General features: G+C 39.6%; 1 protein-coding gene across 4 annotated transcripts in view; it reads left to right on the forward strand.

Annotated features, from left to right (window-relative positions):
* Positions 1-23,691, forward strand: part of LOC124802186 (helicase domino) — a 436,722-nt gene that overhangs the window by 101,630 nt on the left and 311,401 nt on the right. For all 4 annotated transcript variants that reach the window (XM_047263133.1, XM_047263131.1, XM_047263130.1 and 1 more), the window contains 3 exons: positions 1,708-1,867; positions 13,628-13,737; positions 21,492-21,587. In XM_047263133.1, coding sequence (XP_047119089.1) covers positions 1,708-1,867; positions 13,628-13,737; positions 21,492-21,587 — 366 coding nt within the window. The remainder of the gene's footprint in view (positions 1-1,707; positions 1,868-13,627; positions 13,738-21,491; positions 21,588-23,691) is intronic.

Here is a 23,691-nt window from a genome sequence, read left to right on the forward strand (position 1 = left end):
AATGGGCATTACTTAGCCTATATATGTTTGATGTACGCCAGAGAAGATCTGAAAACATTTGGCTTGAGATTTGAGGTGCATGTACACAACACCAGAAATAGTCACTTCTTGGATTTGCCTTCCTCAAGACTTAGGAAAGGGGAAAGAGAAAGGCAGAGGGGGGAGCGGGAAGAGTGTCCCACGCACTATTCACGAGTGGAACAGGGTTGGAGGTATTAAATAGTGGTACCGAAAGTATCCTCCACCACATGCCAGTAGGTGGCTTGCGAGGTATGATGTAGATGTAGATGAATTGAAACAATTGTATGTAATGCCAGTAGCAGCAAGCAATGTGTGAGACATGTTTGTAAACTATTTTTGTCAGAATTAAATGACACAGTAAAAATATGTAGTTGCCATCAATATTAAGCTTCATTGCTGTTTCACTTCACATATTCCTTCCAATCAACCTATTTTTCTACTGAGAAGGACTAGATTGCCAAATTTCGGGTTCTTCTTGTAGTGCTGTGATAATTTCTTCAAAGGACATGGCTCGCTTCTTGCTGCGTGCTTGAGAAACACAAAGTGGTTTGTGTTGCACTCGCATGCTGCTGTCTGCCGTTACTGTCAGTTACCTGTATCTCCCAAAACACTTGCAACTAGATCTCGTCAGTGTCAAATAGGTTTGTGTTGCATGCTGAGGAGGAAACAGCATTAAGTGCTGCCCACACTGCTCCACTCAGGCCTTGATCTAAGTGCATATTCCTATACTCGTAAATTTACACTTGTGGGATTATACAAATGTACATTTGTATTTTAATATGTAATTGCTTTGTAGTAAACACAAATGAGAACAGCATAAAGTATTTGTCAGTGCTTTAAAATAACATTACTGACATATGTATACAAACATATAGACTCATATTGCACAAACATAGGACAAGGTTTTGTGTCATATGACTTTTTCATGTTTATGTATGTGTGCTGCTGCAAAAGTAATGTTATTTTAAACTGTCAACAAATATAGAATGTTGTTCTTGCTCTTGTTTACTATAACAGTGGTTCTTATTAAAATTACAGATGTATATTTGTATACAACCACATGGGGTCATCATAGTCATGTTGAACAATTTCCAGCCCCAGGCAGGCTCTGTTTGGAACATAAGCTTTGCCTAGTCCTGTTTTCCCAACATCTTCCAGTGTTCATTGTGCTCCAGTCCTTGCTTCTTTTTTCAACACACTGCTCCGCACCTGTCAGACATTTGCCCCTTTGCCTCCCTCATGGTCATTTCCTGTGCATCTCCATTTCATGTATCTTCTTGGGAATTCTCTTGTTTTCCAATCTCTTCAAGTGCTCATACCACACACATGGTGTGATAGCGTAAATTTACAAGTATGAAGTATGCACTTGAAAATGGCAAACAACTGAAGTCAGCTGTTCATGGTGATTTTATAACAGCCAGGATGGCAAATGAAATCATCCTTCCATAAATTTATGGCTGCTGCACCCAAAATGAAAAACTAGATTTTCTTACAGACTCTTCTAAAAAAATAAAATCTGAAATTAGGGTTAGTATATTTTCTCATTTTTTTCCTTCCTTCCTATCAATCTATAGCCTTCATTTGTTTATGGCTTCATAGGTTTACATATGTGTTAGCATGCAGTTTATATGTGATTCTGTGTCTTACATTTCCATTGCTTAACTTGTCACTGTGTTCTCAAAACAGGCAGAGAGTGAATTGAGCATTGAAGATCTCCTGGCCAAATACAAAGGTTCACTGTCAGCGGATGATACTGTGGAAACGGAAGTCAATGAAATGTCAGAAGTAGACACAGAAGAAGATGATGAAGGTGACAACGATGATGTCGATAATGATGACGACAATGGTAGGTTTCTGTTTATGTGATAGTGGTAATTTCACTAAGGGAGAATGATGTTTATTCTTTTGAAGTGTTATTATTAAGATGATTATTATTAAGCACAATGCATTCACATTTCACACAGAAAAGAGCAGCCAATAGAAACGTGTCACATGTTGCATTGATGGCAGTCTGTAGATATGTTTTATCATAACTATGAATTCAGTTTATTACAGTTATTTTAAAATCCAGATATTCGTGGATGAAAGTGTGTTTGGAGTGGCTGTATAGTTATGTACAAGAGCTTGGGCTGAAAAATACAGAGTCCACCAGAAAAATGTATACACACTTAAGGAACGAAAAGTATTACATATGTGTTTATTTTACATTTAATAATTGATCATACATGTTGTACAAGCTCCAGTTTAGCACACGGTTACTTTAAATCTTCATCGTTCCCGGCTATACACATAACAGAATGACGAGCAGTCACTGCAACTATGTCAGTCAGTGTTACAGTGCAGATTGTTGCACATGTCACTGTAATCTCCTGGTGAAGCTCCTCCAGCACGCATGGCTTATGTTAATAGACGTTATCTTTCACAATTGCCCACAAGTAAAACTCCATAGGTGGCGATTGTGGAGGGAACTCAATGGGCCCTCTTCGTCCAATCCAATGCCCCGGAAAATTGTCATCCAGAAAAGCTCTTACAGCTAGGTGGTAGTATGGTGGCTCCCCATCCCTTTGGTTGAAGACCTCTTCATCAGCTCAATAAAGGCACATATACCTGGCAAAATTGACGTGCATAACATTTCTAGGTACACTTCTGCATTGACAGTAGCATCAAAGAAAAAGGGTCCTACTAAGCCCTTAGATGACAGTCCACACCACACATGAACCCTTGGTAGAGTGACTGCTTTATCCGCATAAACATGTGAATTTTCCGGTGCCCAGTACACACTGTTACACCAATTGATGGTTCCATTACATATAAATTGTTCCTTGTCATTCCACACTACCTTTGTCACAAATTGTTTGGCGCCAGTTACCATTTGCTGATACCATTCGCAAAATTGCATTCAGCGATCAGGATCGTCGTCATTAATCACGAGCAGTAATTGTGGAATGTAAACTTTCCACTTTGCAGCTTTTAGAGTTCTTTGTGCACTTGTACTGCTAACCCCCACTTCACGTGCACATTGCGTAGCAGGCTTCTGTGGAGAAGTAACAAACGTTTCCAACACAAGAGCTGATGAAGCAGGACTTGTATCTGTACACAGTTTTCCTGATATTCCTTTGTGAATATCATAAATTGTTCCTGCAATTCAAATTTGGCAATGGTGCATTTGATTGTTAGGCAGGTTGGCAGTTCTGTTTAAAACTCCAGCCTCTACTGATGTTGCACTTTAATGGCGTTATCAAACTTGAGAAATCACTTCACAAACAATTTTCGTTACTCAAATGTCAATCTTACTCCAGCCATCTTCTCAATGCCGAGATGAAATTTCTAACATTTGTTTAGCCAAAGACCATAGTACAACACACTCATAACTCAAATCGAACAACAATATCAGTATCTCGATAGAGCCTGACAAAGAGTGTATACATTTTTCTGGTGAACTCTGTAGAATTCAGAAGCTAGCAAAAACTCTGTGATGTTACATGCATCACTGTACTATGTGGCAATCAGTTATAGATGAGTTGTTGTCATTCTTTATTTTTGATGTCATTATAATAATTTGGTAGACATCTTCCTTTACAAAATAAAGTTCTCTTTTTATAATAATGGAAAATCCTTGAATGGAACAGTACATAAAATAGGAAGAGGCAACCACTCGCCTGTAACAGTCTGATGTGAGCACGGGTTAGTGGAGGTTGAGGCCAGGGTTATTGCAAGTATGCGGGCTATGCTGGGGAGACAATCCCTGCTTGTGTAGTTACGAGAAACTCGTGCTGCAAGGGACCATCCAGATGGCCCATGTAATTAATCAGCTGTTGAAGCACTTGAATTGTGGGGGTGCAATACATGAATGGTCAAGTTTGCGGTTTGCCACAGTTTAGTATTGGTCAGTCATGCAAGTAGACAGTTGGTTACTTGTGCCCACAAAATGCTGCACAGTAATTGCAGCATAGCTGATGTATAACATGTCTGCTGTCGCACGTGCTCCTGTGGCTGGTTTGCTGCAAAAGGTGGTGGGTGGAAATGTGGGGCAAGTCTTGCACCAGGGCTGAGCACAAGGGAATGACCCATGGGCTGTCAGGTAGTGAGCATTATTGGAATAGGAATGAACAAAGATATTCTGTAAGTTGGATGGATGGCAGTTGGTGTATTTCAACAACTCAAGCTTTCCACTGCAGATGTGAAGTCCACAGGTGCAGATCTGTAAGGAAAAGACTTTTTGACATGGAATGGCTGATTGCCATAAAAGTAGAGGTACCAACGATGGTTGGTGCAATTTATATGAACAGACATATTTAAAGGAACCATCTGAGATATTGGAATTGAAATCTAGAAAGGTGGATTGTTGTGTTGGAAGGACAAGGCAAAGCAGATTTGGGAGTAGGTTTTCTAACCACTCTCCAACCATAATCTTCCAACCCTTCCAAATATTCATTCCCTGGTAATCTTTCCCGAATTCGTCCCTTGCACCTGACCTTATCTTCCTTTCCTAAATCCCTCCCTAGTGAGTCCAGCATAGCTCCTATGGAACACACAGCTATCTGTAACCTGAAAACCAATCCAGATCTTATCATCCTTTCCACGGACAATGACTTCACCACAGCGCTCATGAATCGAAGAGACTATGTGACCCAAGGTGTCCACCAATTGTGCAATACCTCTCCATACAGATCTTCAATCATGATCCTGATACCATCCCACAAGGTTGGGAACAATGCTCACACAGAACAAACATCTTCCTTTTTTCACCAAAACCTGCAAACTGTTGTCCGCAACCTCCCATCATGCATTCAAGACACTGCTCACTTCCATCACCACCACCCCATAGTTTGCATCCAGTTGCCATTACACTCCTTGTTGGTTCGGTGTCCTTGTACATCAACATCTCCCATACCCATGGTCTTGTGGCTATAGAACAGTATCTTTCCTAATGTCCTTCTGGTACGAAACCCACCATCTCTTTCCAAATCCTCCTAGTCAGCAACATCCTGACCCACGATTCTTTCATTTTCGGAGGTCAATTATATATGTAAAGCTTTGTTATTGCAGTCCAGTCACAAGCATTTCTTTCCCAGTCAATGGCATGGGCATGTGTGAAAACAGTCGTGCAATATATCAGCTGTGCTGCAATGACTGTGCAACATTCTATTTGGGCATGATAGGTAACAAAATGTGTACTCACATGAATGGCTACTGCCAAAACTGTGACAGAATGTAGACTTGAACATTTAGTTGCCAAACATGCTGCACACCAAACACTAATGACATTGACAGCTGCTTCATTATGTGGGCTATTTTGATGGTCCCTTCCAGCACAAGTTTCTATGATTTCCACCTCTCTCCATTTCTCTCTCTCTCCTCTCCCAACTCCCTTGTCATCTTCACCTTCTCTCCTTTCCTCTCTTCCCTCCCCAACTGCCTCCCTTTTATGTCTAATATGTTTTACCCCCCCCCCCCCCCCCCCCCGAACTCCTTTCATTTTGTTATTCAGCTGCTGAAAGAGCTGTTGAAAGATCCCACTACCCCCTACTTGCCTCCTGAATCTTCCCCCCCACCCCCCCCCCACCCCCCCCGCCCCCTTCACCTTCCCATCTCCATCAGGCCAGGAAACTGCTTTCAGTAATTGATAATTAATAATCAGTTGTACTCTGGTTGTGGGAATGTGCATTTGTGTTTGTACTTTTAATACAACTACCTTTTAATGGGCTTTTTATGCCTCGATGATGTTTTATTGTAGTTGTTATTATCCTTAGTGGGTGCATTTGTACTTTCTGATATGAAATTTTGTTTGAGAAATGAATAACAACAGATTTGACTTACAACATGCACTCTGCCTTTCATTTAGAGACCTTCGCTTTTCATTAGCAGTTAAACTATGATTTGTCCAGCAGACAAAGTGAATGCAAAGGTGCTGATACACACTGATGGCTACCATCATAAAACTAGTACACTGCTACAGTACCCATCCTAAGGGAAGCTCAAGAAGGATCCAACCTTGACAGTCACCAGGAAAACACTGCATTTGTTGCAGAACGTATATCTGCCAAAGGCAGTGAAGAAGCAGCGACACCATACCTTTATGTATTGCCCAAAATCTATAAGGAAGGAGTGCCTCTGCAGCCAATACCAGACACCATTAATTCACACAATTATCGACTGGTGAAATATGTGGTGACATTTTTGAAACCCCTTGTGGGACACTGTTGTTTTCATGTTAAGAATCAACAGATTTTGTGAAGTACTTAAGGACATGCGACTATAAGGAGATGACTTAACTATAAAAAGATGAATTGCTTGTGAATTTCAGTGTTACATCAATATTCACAAAAGTATCTCTGCAAGCCTCCTCAGTGCTGCTGTCTTGACTCTTGCAGCCACAAATAATGAAACTTTTTGAAGGTTCACTGACAACCATCTCTTTAAATTGCAACAGGGGGTTGTACGAACAGATGCATGGAGTGGCCATGGCCTTCTCACTGGCACCAAGGGTCACTAATCTCTACATGGAACTCTTTGAGGAAGTGGCCCTTCAAGTGGCTCATCAGAAACCCAATAGTTCTTCCACAATGTTGACAGTACTTTTGTGGTAAGGGAGGATGACACATAGGTAGTGGATGAGTTCCTGGACCATGTTAATAGCATCCATCAAAACAGTGGTTTCACTGTAAAAATAAAGGAGACTGGCTATCTTCCTTTCTTGGACATGCTAATAAAGGAGGTGGCAGACTGTAAACTTGGTCATTCATCAGATAGAAAGAAAACCACACAGACCTGTATCTGTATGCAAAGAGCTGCCACTGTCGAGTACAGTGGCAGACAGTGCTGACCATATTGGTACATAGGGTGCATGTCATCTGTGATAAAGAAAGCCTCCCAGCTGAACTACCACAGCTAAAGAAGGTGTTCCTCAAAAATGAGTACAGTGAACTTCATATTAGTATGACATTCAAAGAGAGAAAAGATGCAGCAAACCAGGAATAGGAAGGAGGAGACGAGAGACTTGCTTTCCCTATGTACTCCGGTCCTTGTAATGTTATGTGAGCCTCACTGCCCTTTCATTTTAACCAATTTGTGCCTGAAGTGAAGTGAAGCGCGGCTGGACAGTAGGAGGCTCTTTGGCGCACAATCCCCGCAACAGTAGTAGTTGTGAATCTTTGAGTGTGGGCTCAAAAGACAATTGATTTATTAAAAAAAAAAGGACTGTTAATCTGTATCTTGTGCAAAGAGGATGTGTTGCTAGGCCGTCGCTCAGAAAGTTTTGTTACATTTAATGAAAATTGCTATTTCAGTGATAAAACCGAGTATGTGTAATAATTGCCAAACATATATGTATACAAATTTTCTGTAAGTGAAGAACAGAAATATTTTGTTTTTTGGGAAAAGGGGGTGAACTTCATTGTCATCACCGGCTATCAATCGACAGAACTGTAAGTGTACAAAGTTCACTAAAATACAGGAAAGGAAATGCATTCTCTACAGTTTTCATTCAATACATAACAACCTCTCATAATTTCTTAATTGCAGTAATTGGATTATGTTCTTGTGTAATAGTATGGTGCTGAACTCCACTGACCAATTCTGGTGCAGCAGGGCGTGTAGTTTGAAGGAAGTTTGTGTGCCAAGCAATCTCCTTTTCTCACAAAAAAACAGATTGGTGTTTGAGCTTGCTTACGTACTTACAACAGTGGTCCCTTAGGTATGAAAAGCTATGAAAACTTGGGCTCAGACCTATCCGCAATATGGCCAAGTAACTAACAGAGTCGTATTTTAAACCTTAAAGAACAATAACTTCCTCCAAATTATAATACATCACCAACTGGTGCCGAAGCTGATCATTCAAGGAGGCAGCAACCAAAATTCAGGTACCAGCTAAGACTTAAATTAAAAAACTCAATCAAAAATCAATCTCTCTCTTTCTCTCTCCAAACACATATATAAATATGCATATTATTAATATAAAAGTCATTTTATAACCACTCTGAGCTAAAATTGTGAGGCTACTTGAAAAATCCGGCATAAAAACTGTCTTCCAACAACTACTGAAGATGAAATGGTGGCTTGGTCCTGTGAAACACACATTAAAATTGAATGTACCTGGAATTTACAGTTTTGTCTGCAAATGTGGCCAGCAATAAGTTGGACAAATGCTGTCCCATATTTCGAAACCCTGTGGGGAATGTGTCAAGCATGTGTGACTGGGACATACAGAGAAATTAGCACTAGCAGAGCACAGCATTGAGGAAGATCACACCTTTGAATTTCAGAGCACCAGGATTTTACACTGAACAGCTGACTCTTGGAGCTGCATCATAAAGGCATTCATTGAAATAGGGATTCACGTGAATCTGGTCTACAAGTACGAAGGAATCCAACTGAGTGCAGCACAGAGTCCTGCATTAAGAGACAGTGCAAAGAGAGCAGGCCCAGCACTTTCGTGGAATGCTGAGGCAGGAACGTGAACACACACCTGTTACACTCATCTCAACAATCTTACCCACTTCCCCGCCTTTGTGCCAGCCAGTATCCAGCCATCTGTAGCCAGGTGTAGGGCGTACTCTGCTCACACTCTGAAACATTGCAGTGCTTTAACACTACCACCCGGCTGGAAACTTGAGACCTTTTCATCAGCCTATATGCCGGGAGATTCCATTTCACACAAGCAGTTAAAATGTTTGTGAGACACTATGTAATGACAATCACAGTAACAAGTTTGTTTCTCATCTTTAAACTGAATTTATCCAAACTTTGAACTCTTGATATAAATTTCAAACCTCAGAAATGAGGAAATTGGAAGCTGGAAGCTCATCGATGACTGTTATTATTAGTAGATGGTATTTTTAACCTATTGTATAGTACTTTTCTTTCGAGTTTGCCTTCTTAATTGCCATTGAAAACTTTTAACACTGTAGTATTTGTAATTTGTGAAGGTAGGAAACTGTTAGGTGTATTGGCTGTACATATTTGTGCTTACGTCTTGCTGTTCTTTTCCTTGTCAGTCTTATTGTGTAACTGAACATGAGGTACACTAGCTTGTGAAATATGGAGGTCAGCCAGATCAGTCATTTGTGTGGAAAAATGTTCTCAAAGCAGCCCTGTTTCTATGATGACTAGAAGTCTAAAACATTATAGATAAATTTGTATGCTTCTGTTGCATTTTGAAGATGTAGTCAATTATATCTGATCTCTTTGTCATCTATTTTGCAACCAACACAATAAAGGCAGTTATCTGCTACTATAAAAGGTGAAAATAGCCAAAGAATAAAAAATCAAACAATGAAAACTCCAGGTAGGAACATCAACAATCTAGGAAAAGATAGATTGCTACTTACCGTAAAGAGAATGCGTCAAATTGCTGACAGGCACGATCAAAAGACACTCACATACAGTTTTCGGCCACAGCCTTCGTCGGTAAACACACACACACACACACACACACACACACACACACACACGCGCTCAGGCAAGCACACCTCATGCACTCAAGTCTGCCAACTCCAGCATCTTTTGCTGGAATGCCGGCATTTTATTTCAGGGGCTACGTGTTTTCCAACATGGATTCATCTGGTGAAGCTTACATTGAAATTTCTCCCATTATCCAGCCAATATACCAAATGACTTTCTACCTGAAACTCCCTGTCAGATTAAAACCTTATGCTGGACCGAGACTCGGTGAAGTTTCGAAGGTAGGAGATGAGGTACTGTGGGACGTAAACCTATGAGGACGGGGCATGAGCTGTGCTTGGGTAACTCAGTCGGTAAAGCACTTGTCTGCAAAAGGTGGAGGTCCTGAGTCTGAGTCTCGGTCTAGCACATAGTTTTAATGTGCAAGGAAGTCTCATATCAGTGCACACTTTGCTGCAGAATGAAAGTTTCATTCTGAACTTTTTGCCTTCATAAAACATAAAAAAAATGCCAATGTTAAAAGATACACAAGTCCTTATGACATTACATTACTGCAGTGAGTTGAGAACAATAAAAAATTTTGCTCATTATCTTAAATATAATTTTTTAAAGTTAAAGTCAACCAACAACTTTTTGTTGTTGTTGTTGTGGTCTTCAGTCCTGAGACTGGTTTGATGCAGCTCTCCAAGCTACTCTATCCTGTGCAAGCTTCTTCATCTCCCAGTACCTACTGCAGCCTACATCCTTCTGAATCTGCTTAGTGTATTCATCTCTTGGTCTCCCTCTATGATTTTTACCCTCCACACTGCCCTCCAATACTAAATTGGTGATCCCTCCGTGTCTCAGAACATGTCCTACCAACCGATCCCTTCTTCTAGTCAAGTTGTGCCACAAGCTCCTCTTCTCCCCAATTCTATTCAATGCCTCCTCATTAGTTATGTCATCTACCCATCTAATCTTCAGCATTCTTCTGTAGCACCACATTTCGAAAGCTTCTATTCTCTTCTTGTCTAAGCTATTTATCGTCCACGTTTCACTCCCATACATGGCTACACTCCATACAAACACTTTCAGAAATGACTTCCTAACATTTAAATCTATACTCGATGTTAACAAATTTTTCTTCTTCAGAAACGCTTTCCTTGCCATTGCCAGTCTACATTTTATATCCTCTCTACTTCGACCATCATCAGTTTTTTTGCTCCCCAAATAGCAAAACTCCTTTACTACTTTAAGTGTCTCATTTCCTAATCTAATTCCCTCATCATCACCCGACTTAATTCAACTACTTTCCATTATCCTCGTTTTGCTTTTGTTGATGTTCATCTTATATCCTCCTTTCAAGACATTGTCCATTCCGTTCAATTGCTCTTGCAAGTCCTTTGCTGTCTCTGACAGAATTACAATGTCATCGGCGAACCTCAAAGTTTTTATTTCTTCTCCATGGATTTTAATACCTACTCCGAACTTTTCTTTTGTTTCCTTTATTGCTTGCTCAATATACAGATTGAATAACATCGGGGATATGTTACAACCCTGTCTCACTCCCTTCCCAACCACTGCTTCCCTTTCGTGTCCCTCGACTCTTATAACTGCCATCTGGTTTCTGTACAAATTGTAAATAGCCTTTCGCTCCCTGTATTTTACCCCTGCCACCTTCAGAATTTGAGAGAGAGTATTCCAGTCAACATTGTTAAAAGCTTTCTCTAAGTCTAAAAATGCTAGAAACGTAGGTCTGCCTTTCCTTAATCTTTCTTCTAAGGTAAGTTGTAGTATCAGTATTACCTCACGTGTTCCAACATTTCTACGGATTCCAAATTGACCTTCACCGAGGTCGGCTTCTATCAGTTTTTCCATTCGTCTATAAAGAATTCGCGTTAGTATTTTGCAGCTGTGACTTATTAAGCTGATAGTTCGGTAATTTTCACATCTGTCAACACCTGCTTTCTTTGGGATTGGGATTATTATATTCTTCTTGAAGTCTGAGGGTATTTCGCCTGTCTCATACATCTTGCTCACCAGATGGTAGAGTTTGGTCAGGACTGGCTCTCCCAAGGCTGTCAGTAGTTCTAATGAAATGTTGTCTACTCCCGGGGCCTTGTTTCGACTCAGGTCTTTCAGTGCTCTGTCAAACTCTTCACGCAATATCATATCTCCCATTTCATCTTCATCTACATCCTCTTCCATTTCCATAAAATTGTCCTCAAGTACATCACCCTTGTATAGACCCTCTATATACTCCTTCCACCTTTCTGCTTTTCCTTCTTTGGTTAGAACTGGGTTTCCATCTGAGCTCTTGATATTCATGCAAGTGGTTCTCCTTTCTCCAAAGGTCTCTTTAATTTTCCTGTAGGCAGTATCTATCTTACCCCTAATGAGATAAGCCTCTACATCCTTACATTTGCCCTCTAGCCATCCCTGCTTAGCCATTTTGCACTTCCTGTCGATCTCATTTTTGAGACGTTTGTATTCCTTTTTGCCTGTAAGTCAAACATACTATTTTTGGATCAATGGGTAAATTCACTTGAGAAAATTATAAAACTGGTGTTGTTGTTATTGTTGAGGTCTCCAGTCCAAAAACTGGTTTGATGCAGCTTCCCATATTTGTATTTCTTGAGCAAACATCTCCATCTCTGCATAACTGCAACACCCTACATCTGCTCCAACTTTTTAAGTGTCCAAAATCTTTAATTTGTGCCAATCTGAAACTTTTGTCCTGATTGTAAAACTGGAAGTTATGATATATTTTCACAGCAGGGGGGCAAAATGTTGTGTTGTTGCAAATCACATGGTGTAAAATAAGAAAATAAGAGGACAGCCACCACACATTGTGTTACATACATGACATATATTAGTGAAAAGTGATTTTTTTCCAAAAATATTGTAAAACTATGAATGCAGAATTGCTGGCCAATGCTTACCTTTAGGAGGTAAAATTTTTAGTATTACCAGTGAAGGGGGCAGTATCAGAGATGTCCATGTTATCTAGCCCGACATGATAAATAGCTCACCCCCTACCTGGGTTCCAGTGTACAGCCAGACATGTTGATAAAATTATAAAAATGTCCTCATTATGAAACCGATTAAAATTCTGTCTGGAGCAGATGTAGGTTGTTGCAGTTAAGCAGAGATGGAGATGTTTGCTCAAGAAATACAAATATGGGAAGCTGCATCAAACCAGTTTTTGGACAGGAGACCTCAACAATAACAACAACACCAGTTTTATAATTTTCTCAATTGAATTTACCCATTGATCGAAAAATAGTATGTTTGACTTACGTTAAAAAAAAAAACTTAATTTCATCTTGGGAGCATTTGTGGAATAAAAATGCAATTTAGTGAAGAAATAGGTGTCCATTGAGTATGATGCAACTACATGAAACATGTTTGGGACATAAAAACAACAACAAAATAATTCTGTTTTGCATTGGTGGACCTACACCAAGATATTTTAATTGCATCAGCTCTTTTAGGTGTAGGCAATGTCATGTCTGACAGTTTTGGTGCCAATTGTCTTTCCCAGTTCAAGTTGTAGGATTCATTTTCTAGCTGTATTCTATACAGTAGTTTAACCACTAAAAGAAGGTTTTAGAATTAAAAATAAAAATAGTAGTGGAAATGTCATAGCAAAAAGAGATTTTCTGGGAAAACAGTATGTGGCTTATGTCGTAGCAAAAGATTTTTGGGTTAAATCTGATAAATTAAATCTCATTTTTAAAAGAAACAGTGCAATTTAGAATTATATTTAGCAGTTATAATTTTGTTGGAAATTTCTCCCTTGTATGATATATTTATGGGGCGTTTTGTGTGAAAACTTACAGCTCTTATACCAGTACATCATATGAAATTTGCTCAAGGTTGCAGTGGTGTAGTATTATGGTGAGCCTAGATAGAGCTTGTGGACCTTTCATGCTTTGAGACTTGGATGTATTGTTGGAGCTGGAAAATGTATTTCTTGTATTGCTTTGTTTTAATTTTCTCTATTTTTGATAGTGTTGTGATAACTGGTAACATTATAGAACTATTTTTCAAATATTTTTGAAATGTAATATTCATAGCATCAGTTGTTTTTTGCCTCTTTAAAATTCGGGTTTTTGCATGCTTAAACCTTACAACTCATTCCAGTCACACATCAGTGAATATAATGTTCACACAACAATGAATTTTAAAATTTACAGACAACTCTCTCTTTACTTGTGATTAGGTGAGGAGAGTCAGTCGGAGGACGAAGCTGCAGCCAGCAGTAGTGAAGAAGGAACCGAGATTGGTTTGAAGACATTGCTGGATGAAGAGGCAGAAATGAAAGATGAGAAGGTGATGTTTTCCTTCAGTTAAGAAAAAATGGTGGGAGAGGGTTGCCACAAATTTAAATGTTAAAATATAAATTGTTGCAATGATTGCAGTGAAATTTGCTCTTTAGTAGTGTATGTGCTATCACAAACATTTGAGAGAAGCTAAAACTTTATATTATGATGGAACTTGAATGTAGAGCCCTTGCTTTTTAAAGACAGTGCGCACTGCCAATTGCTCAACCCATGCATTCCAACTTCCTTGTCCACTCTGTGCTTTGTTTGCTGCCAAACGTCGATGGGACGTTAAACACTAATCTCCTCCTCCTCCTCCTCCTCCTCCTCCTCCTGCTTGTTGCTGTCAGGGGCTCTCCCTTAGTTGGTTACCTTTATGGCATTCATGAGTTCCATCTTTTCAAGTGTAATAGAATTAGAATTATTACTGTAAGAGTCATTATGAGGTTCAGTTAGCCTGGCCCCTACTTTGAGCTGGATATACAGAGACCATCTAACTTCTAACCGTATAATTTCATAAGCACATTGCAATCATTCCACAACTTAATTTTCAAACTATACGCAGAGCAGAACAACAAAGTGATTGACATCTAATGGTTTAAAAAAGTTCTATCATAGTAAAAATCAACCTGAGACTGAGGCAGCAGTACCTCCCGTTTAGTTTGCCATTGCCGTATTGCTCTGTGGATGTCAATTACGACTCGTAACATGACTGTCGCATTACTATGGCTGTGAAAGTGGTATGATGATTATTGTCATCCTGGCTTCCGATACACTGCATCCACCCGTCACATGGTACATGCACGTAAATAAAACATAAATCCAAACAGTAGATTATCCAATACGTTAAGAAAATAGATTTATTATAGTGGCAAACATCATTCGTTGGTTTCAAAAACGCTTGTGCAATACATCACTTAATCGAAGTGATATGTTACACAACATCATGTGACCATTTAATTCCTGCTATGGCAGAGCTACCACTTTGCCTTGCCAAGTAATACATATACCTAAAGATCAATAGTCCAGTCTGAATTATCCGACAACAGCTTAGGAGCATCTGACAAGCCTGAGACAAGTAAATTTTTTAATTTCCATGTACTATACACAGTTGTCTTTTCCACAAAAATAAATGTGGCAATGTCTGCTGTTATATCCTCTGGCCTATGGTACAGTGAAACTGTTTATAAATGCTCTCTTGTTTGTTATTCAGGACTCTTGAAATTGTAGTTGCATATAGTTCTTGCATTTGTGACCCAGTGTCTCTGGAGTTTGTTTACTCATGCAACACAGTGTACGGCTGACATTTAAAAAATAAATAATTAACTCTTCAAGTCAGAGACTAAAATAATTATGAAATGTCCTGAGCTGGTTTCAGTTTGCACCCTGCTGTAATTTTAGAATCCTGAAGAACTTCAGAAAACAATAGTAAGTATTGAAATGAAGGTGAAAGTTTGTTTGATATCTACATAAAACCCCCAGAACATAGTATGTTATGAACTGTCCATGAACACTGCCTTCTAAAATTTATTCTATTAATTTATTTTGCCTCATTAATGGACATTTTGTGCCAAATGAATTTATGTAGTCATTTTTGACATGTATGCAGTAAAGTGATATGCTGACTTGAGGGTTTGGCACTTCATGAAAGCTTTAATGGTTATTATTAATGTACTGCACTGTTGACCAATCATCCAGTCACTACCTATCAAATTTGAAATTCTTGTTCCCTTCTCACCTTGCATCGTTGCTTTTTGTGGCCTGTTAAATCTCCCTTGTGTCTCTGTAACCATCACAGACTGCAGTAAGTGTCACAATAGGCAATGGTCTAGGATTTTGAAATAATACCCATTATGCGACATACACATCAACAAACATTTCTCATCCTGTAGTTGACATTTACAAAATCTTTTGTGTGTGCCTGTTGAAGTATTATATTGCTGACTCAATGTTAACCATCTAGTACAATGGTCAGTGAACGGTGGCTCACTAGCCACCTGTAGCTCTTCGGTACCTTGAGTGTGGGATTTCCACAGAGTACCATCTGTGGGAGTACATGTACAGTGCAGCTGAATTTTTGTGCTCCCTGCACAAAAGTCAGTCTTCAGCCTGGGTGAGTGAAGAGTCTGTTTTCAAGATAAAGATGTGTCATTAAATGGGTATTTAGGTGAGGTTGTTACACACCCTCGGAACTCAAACCACATGCACTAATTGCCACCTGCAATGCTGTCACTACTTGTGACTATGTCTTCAAAGCAGGGGTGGATAATACTTCCAGGTGAGGTGCATGATATCATTTTTAACATGGTGAATGTCATTCAAAATGAAGCAGTGGAAAGAATATCTGTCCTACAGAAGAGTGTGGAACTGTTTGTTTTAGAAGAAGGTATTTCATTTAAAAACATATTATCTCTTTTTGATCAGGATTTTGAAAGAGAAACTTTAATTTCCTTTTCAAACCTGTTGAAATATCAAGATAATAACACTGATATTGACATTTGCTATTTCAGAACAAGTCATTTCAACATGAGGGAAGCTTTTCTCAACAGGTTTCATAAATTCGTAAACAGGATGACTTTATAATTTGTTAGAAAAAAACCTCTTACTGCTACTGTTGTATGATTAAATTACTCTATCTTTAACACTGGTAATAGCAGTTTGAAACACAATTGCTGGATTTAAAAAAAGAAAAATATATTGTGGAGTTCGAAATCAGAACATCTTTGTGCTGTTATAAAAATGTTGGAGAAAAACGAATGTGTACTTAATTCACAGCACAAGCAGTCTGCTTTGAAAGACCTGGAGAAGAGAGACATGTTAATGTTTTAACACTTAGAATAGTATTCCTGACTTACATAATCAGCTGAAAAAACTAGTGTCTGCTATTCTTTACTTAATCAGGTCGTCATATTTTCATGTGAATTATCATTTTCAAACATGAACCTTATCGAGAATAAATTGAGAAGTCGTCTTATTAAAGAGCACCTGGAATTGTGCCAAAAATTAAAAACTGTAAAATTCAATCTTGACTTACCAAAGTTTCCAAGGAGATGCAAGGCCATTGTTCACACTAGTGTTTGTCAGTCACCTTTATAATTTAATTTTATGATGCCTTGTAATTTAACTGCATCAGTAAATAATATCATTATTAAGGATGATATCAAATTTTATTTAATGTACCTACAGTTTTAACACTTTGAGTCTCAGCCATATATGCAAATCTACTACCCTAGTGCCAGTCCATTTTTGCAGTCTGTCATTCAGAGCCAGCCATTTTTACAGTATTTTGTCCCTTCAATACAGATTCAGAAATAATCATAAATATGATGTTCTCAGGCAGGAATAAAGCTTATCATTTCCTCTTCAAATACATGTCACTTATGGTGCCCTGCTTTGTAAACTTTTCATCACTCCAATCAAAACCAAAGGAACTGTTTTCAGGTAAGAAAAAAATTGTTTTTCCATGTTACAGACTCATGGCAGAGTTTGTCTTTGTGTACAGAGATCATGAATGTTAAATTTCTGCAAATGAACTTTTACTTGGAGTAGTTCTTTTTTAATGGTATAACTGTAAACAGGGTTGCACACAAAAGCCACTTTGCATACCACACATTGGAATGAAGTATCCTTCCTTCTGGTGACTCCTCCTCCTCCTCCTTTCCTGACCCTCTCTGACACAGTCCCCAAGTTTTCTGTGCATTCTACTTCCCTGATGGAATGGATGTTGTGTTCAAGAAATGCCTCTCATCCAGTCATGAAAGTTCAGCACCACTTGAAATAGGCTGACTGTCAGTAGCACATGCTGGTGACAAGTTTTTGCATACAGCATAAATGAACTGGCTCTTCTTCTTCTTCTTCTTCTTCTTCTTCCCCTCCCCCACTTGTAAAGCACATGGACATTTGAAATTGCCATTAGGATAAGGCGGAATGACAGCTTTCTCTACCACTTGGCTGAACAATGATCAAATATCCTGTAAGGCACTATATGAGCACTGCTGCTGGTGTTTTTTTTCCCCTCTTCTGTCTGCCTCTGTGTCTTGTGATAGTAGCATGTCTCTTTTGTCTTTCCATCTTAAGGCTAAAATGTTTCCCTTACAGTGGTAAATAATGTCATTGCACTGGAGAAAAGCACTAGACGAAGCTGATGACATTCCTTTCCTGCTTTTTTTGACATTGTCAACAAAATCACTACATATATCTTCAGGAGCTGTTGCCAGCACTACACTTATGAAGTATCAATCAGTGTATAGCATGGTGACCCTTACCTGCTAAATTATCAAGCTGTCTCAACACCACATTGTTCACAAAATTGCATATACAGTTTTATGCTTTGGCTTCTGTGGCATACATTGCTGGAAACTGAGGTGCCATTTGGACATATTCCTTCATCAATTGTTAATATCACCACTAAATGGAGACATCCCTTATGAATTGTAATATCACCAATCAGTTGATATCATCCATTTTTGCACCACTGTCTTATGTCATACACTAACTGCAGTTTGAATGTGGATCAAACCCTGGCTCACCTTTAGCTTTCATTTGATTGTTTTCATTCAAATGAAAGATTGAAAGTATTAGAAGGAATCTGATTCTACTCATTTTGTTCAGACAGAAACTGCATGACACAAGTGTATTTGTGCTCCATTGATCTGCTAGTCAAGGCCACTCACTGAAACTTATTTGCAAACTGATGGCAGTAAATTTCCTAATGTCATCCAGGGTAACTGTCTTCCATGCTGCTAGCCTGCTTCTTGACAGTAATCGATTCAGGCATCACTTCTGTATTATTTGTTACCTGTCATACACACGGATCAGCCAGAACATTATACCAATGATCTATTATCAATAGCAGTGTCACCTGGCGAGGAACGATTGCTAGTCAGACACAGAGGTGGTGCATGTGGTATTAGTGAGCATGCTGTCCATGTGTAGGATAGGGAAGGCACATGATCTATCTGAGTTTGACCGAGGGCAGATTGTGATGGCCTGGAGGCGTGGTAAGAGCATTTTGGAAACTGCACAAGTTGTTGGGTGTTTGAGGAGTGCTGTGGCAAGTTTTATCAGCATGTGGTGAAAACACATCCTGACGTCATGGGGTTGGGTGGCCACCCCTCATAGCAGATGTCGGGCAGACTGATAAAACAGGACAGATGGCAAACTGTGGCAGAACTAACATCAAACTTTAATGATGAGCACAGAGTACAAGCGTGTCTGAACACGCAGTGACCAAACACTCCTAACGATGGCCCTCCACAGCCGACAACCTATGCATGTACCAATGTTAACACCACAACATCAGCACCTACAACTGAAATGGGCACGTGACCATTGGCACTGGATGTTGGCGCAGTGGCAGAGCGTTGCGTAGTCTGATGAATCCCGATACCTTCTTCATATGCCGATGGGAGAGAGTGAATCCAACATCTTCCTGGGGAACAGCTCTTTGCCACTTGTACTGCAGCACGGAAACAAGCTGGCGGTGACTCCATTATGCTGTGGGGAACATTGACGTGGGCATCTACGGTTCCAGTGGAGATTGTGTAAGGCACGATGATGGCCAAGGAGTATTGTACACTGGATGATGGCGAAGGAGTATGTACACTGGTTGCAGACCACGTACACTTCTTCATGGTGATCATGTTTCCTGATGGTAGTGACATTTTTCAGAAAGGTGATGCGTCATGTCACAAGGCCAAGATTGTGATGGAATAGTTTGAGGAACAGTGTGATGGGTTCCAGTTGATGTGCTGGCTCCCTAACTCGCCAGATCTGAACCCAATTGAATGCTTCTGGGACGTGATTGAACGTGGTGTGAGATGTTGCTCCTCCTCCCTGGAATTTACACAAATTAGGTGACTTGTGTGTTCAGATGTGATGCCAACTCCCTCCAGCAACCTACCTGGGCTCCATGCTTCCATACCACGATGTATACCACTGTTATCTGTGCCAAAGGTGGGCATACCAGCTGTTAGGTAGGTGGTCGTAATGTTCTGGCTGATCAGTGTAGATTTGTTTGCTCTTTCAATTGAGCAAGTAACTCATTGTCCAGAAAATAACAGAAAAATCGGTGATAGGCCTACCACTTTTAAAGTTTTTTTCGGTACTTATATTTCCACTCGCACCAGTATAAATTGGAGTAGTATTTGGGACATCATCTGTGTCATCCCATTCGTCATTTCCCTGCACTGACTGTCTTGTAAATTTTCTTTCGCTTCCGCTTGACATCTGTGAATGCTTCAGAAATTCTGAGGGTCCTGCAGCAGCAACTGGCATCATGCTTTTACTATCAGTGCTCTATTCGGAAATAATATGTATATGTTGAAAGAATATGAACAACATTTAGCATAAGCGTAAAGAAATAAGAAAAGAAAATATCACAATAAATTATTTCATCTGAGAAGTTGTGCAAGAAATATGTGTGAAAAGTATAGAAAATTACAACAAAATTACCTGATCCTGATTCAGCATAAGTTGGATCTTCATCCATACCATGGTCGTGGAAAATACCGCTCCGATTATGTTTCGATTCTTCAAGAATGCAGAGAATCACACCACCACTCACTGGGCTATCACTTAACATGTTGATTCAAATAAGAATATGCTTATACTGGTGACTGCCACATAACGATTGTTTTGCAAAGCCGAAAGCTATATTTATGCACATCCAAGTGGCAGAAATGCATACTGCAAGTGTTTGTCTCCCTTCTGAGAACTGCTGGACCTGTGGTATTACATGTAGGAACTAGGACTTGATTGAGGAGGGTCAGCTGCAATATTATGATCGTGGCAGTTTTCATGAAGGGACAGCAAATGTAATATTAAAGGTGCGGCCTTCTTCACACCACTGACTGCAACGTAATATTATGAGGATGGCGCACTAAGTGTTAAGTAAAACATGAAACCTTACTTAAAATTTGTAGAGTTAATTTTGGGGATCATCATGGAGTGAAAGAAGATGTAGTGTTTAGTATTGAGAAAGGAGTGTTAAGATGCTTTGGACAAATAGAGAGGATGAACAAAAGAAGATAGACAAAACAAGTACACAAGACGAGTGTGGATGGGAGAGCTGCAAGGGGTTTACCTCAGTAAACTTACCTGTCAGGTTAAGGATGTTTTTAACAAAACCAGCCTTGGTGTACCCTAATAAGTTACTAACAATTTACCTACCAATATAATTTAAGTTTCTAAAAATGCTGGCTCTCATAACAAATTTCAGTTGTTGTACTGTTGATATTTGTTGATTAAGAGTTTGCCAATCAGTGATTGAGTAGATACCTAATTTATGAATTAAACACCTTGCTAACTTATAACCAAGTCTCCTGTTACATTACAGTACACTTTAGAAACACACAGGAATGCATGAGAGAGATTCCTGTGCCTAGTAATTAACTTTTTAGTAGAACCTATACAATTGCAGTGTTACCAAGTGAACTGTCAGTGACTGGCAGTTTGTTATAACATTTAACTGATTTCAGAAATGTGATTAGTTTCCTCATTTTAATTAGTTTCCATGAGACCATCCAGGACTTTCACTTTCAGACTGAGGTATAGATCTATGGTATGATTGGAGATAAAACTGATTCACTTTGTTACACGACTGTGAAACATTTTTATTGTAATTTTTTAATGCTATAGAAGAGTCATTATAGTGAAAGAGTTATTTAAACATGTTTTACTACAAGTATGATCTTAGAATTGCTTTAGCAGTAGAAATTTTTTGTTTTATTTATTTATTTATTTATTTATTTATTTATTGTACAGATTGTAGATAACGAGACTGCGGGTAAAGAAATCAACGATGTTGCAGCACTGGCAGAGAGTATTCAGCCCAAAGGAAACACATTGTCATCTACAAGTGTATGTAAAAATATATTTAAAAAATGGCAATTTATAAAGTGAAATATAAATTTTACATTTAAGATGGTACCATATTTTACACCATTATTTAGCATCATTTATTTCTGTGTAAAAAAAAGCTGTAATTTGTGGTGAGGCCTTAACTGTTTCATGTTTATGGGTATGACAACAGATATGTTTGATGGTAGATTGCCCCTTATACCTGAAAATGTTCACAAAAATTCAACCTTGTTACTGGCATAAGTAAAGGTCTGTCTTGTATTGTGAAGCTTTGCACATAATTTTGGAAGGTTTGCTATCAGCCTTTACTTCAGCTGTTCAAAATTTAAAGAGAGATAGATATCATACAGATTAAGTGTTCTAGAAACTGACATATACCTACCACACGCAGTAAAGGAGGTGCCCATCTATGGAACTCTTCTTGTACTGCAACGGTTTCTTTTAACTCTCGATTTTCTCGACAACGGCTGAGAAGTGCATCTTGGTGCTTTGCCACATTACACCTCTGGCCATGAGCTTTTATTATGCGCAGTATGAATCGAGTCTGAATTTCACAATTGGCGGCCTCCCCTTGTGAGACTATATCTGCATTTTTCTTTTCTGAAAAAGGCTTTCGCTGAGAGTTGTATATAATTTTAGTTTCATTGTGCCTATCTGTAACTGAACACGCCATCTTTACAGTTAGTAGCACTGTCCTTTTCATAATAATGTTAATATTCTGACCTGAACTTTCTGTTGTTCAGTTCATGTATCTGGTATATATTATGGAAAATCCAGGATGGAATAAAGGTAGTATTATGAAAAGGATCAATTGCTACTCACCATGTAGTGGAGATGTTGAGCTGTAGACTGGCACAACAAAAAGATTGCTAAACAAGTGAACTTTCAGCCAACAGCTCTTCTTCTAAAGTAGACAAAACACAGACATTTATGCAAGTACAACACACACACACACACACACACACACACACACACACACACACACGCGACTGCTGTCTCTGGCAACCAAAGCTGGATTTTAGCCTCTGTGATGAGAGACAGTGGTCATTGTGTGTGTGTGTGTGTGTGTGTGTGTGTGTGTGTTTTCTCTGCTTAAGAAGGCCTTTTGGTCAAAAGATCATTTGTTTAGCACTCGTTTTGTTGTTCCTACCTACAACTCGGTGACTCCACCATATGGTGAGCAACAGCCTATTCTTTCCATAATATTGATATATATTATGGTTTGTCTCACAGGTGTCTGTGGGTTTGATGGAAGTAGGTGGCACCAGATGTATTATGTCCATTATAACTATCCGGGCTGTTATGCCGTGGTCGGTTGATGAATTCTGTGGTGATACCCAACGTTTCATCTCCAACTGCGGGAGACATCTTCAAGGGGGTCCGTAGCTCGATGGAAGGTCCAACACACCCCCTGGCTCGCTACTGACTGCCGCTAAATTCCATGGCCGCGCGCCGCGGCGTGACGTCACGTGTTTTGAAAACGTCAGTGCAATTGGCCGCTGTCCGTCGCCGTCGATCGCCGTTGCCATCACCTAGTAGTGGACGAGTGGTACACATCTCCTTTAACACCGGCATCCATATACCGTTTAATTTGACGCCCTCCTCCTTTCGGTTGAAATTATTTGGGTGTTTAGCGATTTCGATTGCCTCCCTGTAGAGCCTTTCGTAGTATCCGCTCGTGGCCGCTAGTACTTGCGTCTCCTCGAAACGAATATTGTGGTTCCCTGGCTGGAAAGCATGCTCCGCAACAGCTGATCGTTCCGTTTCTCCTCTTCTACAATTTCCCTTGTGCTCTTCCAAACGTTTAGAAACAGTTCTTTTGGTGGTACCCACATAAACATCACCACAGCTGCATGGGATCCTATACATTCCAGATTTTTCCAATGGTTTGCGAGCGTCCTTGGCAGGCCTAAGGTATTCCTGTATCTTCCTGGTGGGCTTGTAAATTACGGTAATATTCCGCTTCGTCGAGATCCTCCCTATTCTTTCCGTTACATTTTTAACAAACGGCAGGAAAACCTACTGGGTGATGGCAACGGCGATCGACGGCGACGGACAGCGGCCAATTGCACTGACGTTTTCAAAACACGTGACGTCACGCCGC

The sequence above is a fragment of the Schistocerca piceifrons genome, chromosome 1 (genome assembly GCF_021461385.2).
Source record: "Schistocerca piceifrons isolate TAMUIC-IGC-003096 chromosome 1, iqSchPice1.1, whole genome shotgun sequence".
Lineage (NCBI taxonomy): Eukaryota > Metazoa > Arthropoda > Insecta > Orthoptera > Acrididae > Schistocerca > Schistocerca piceifrons.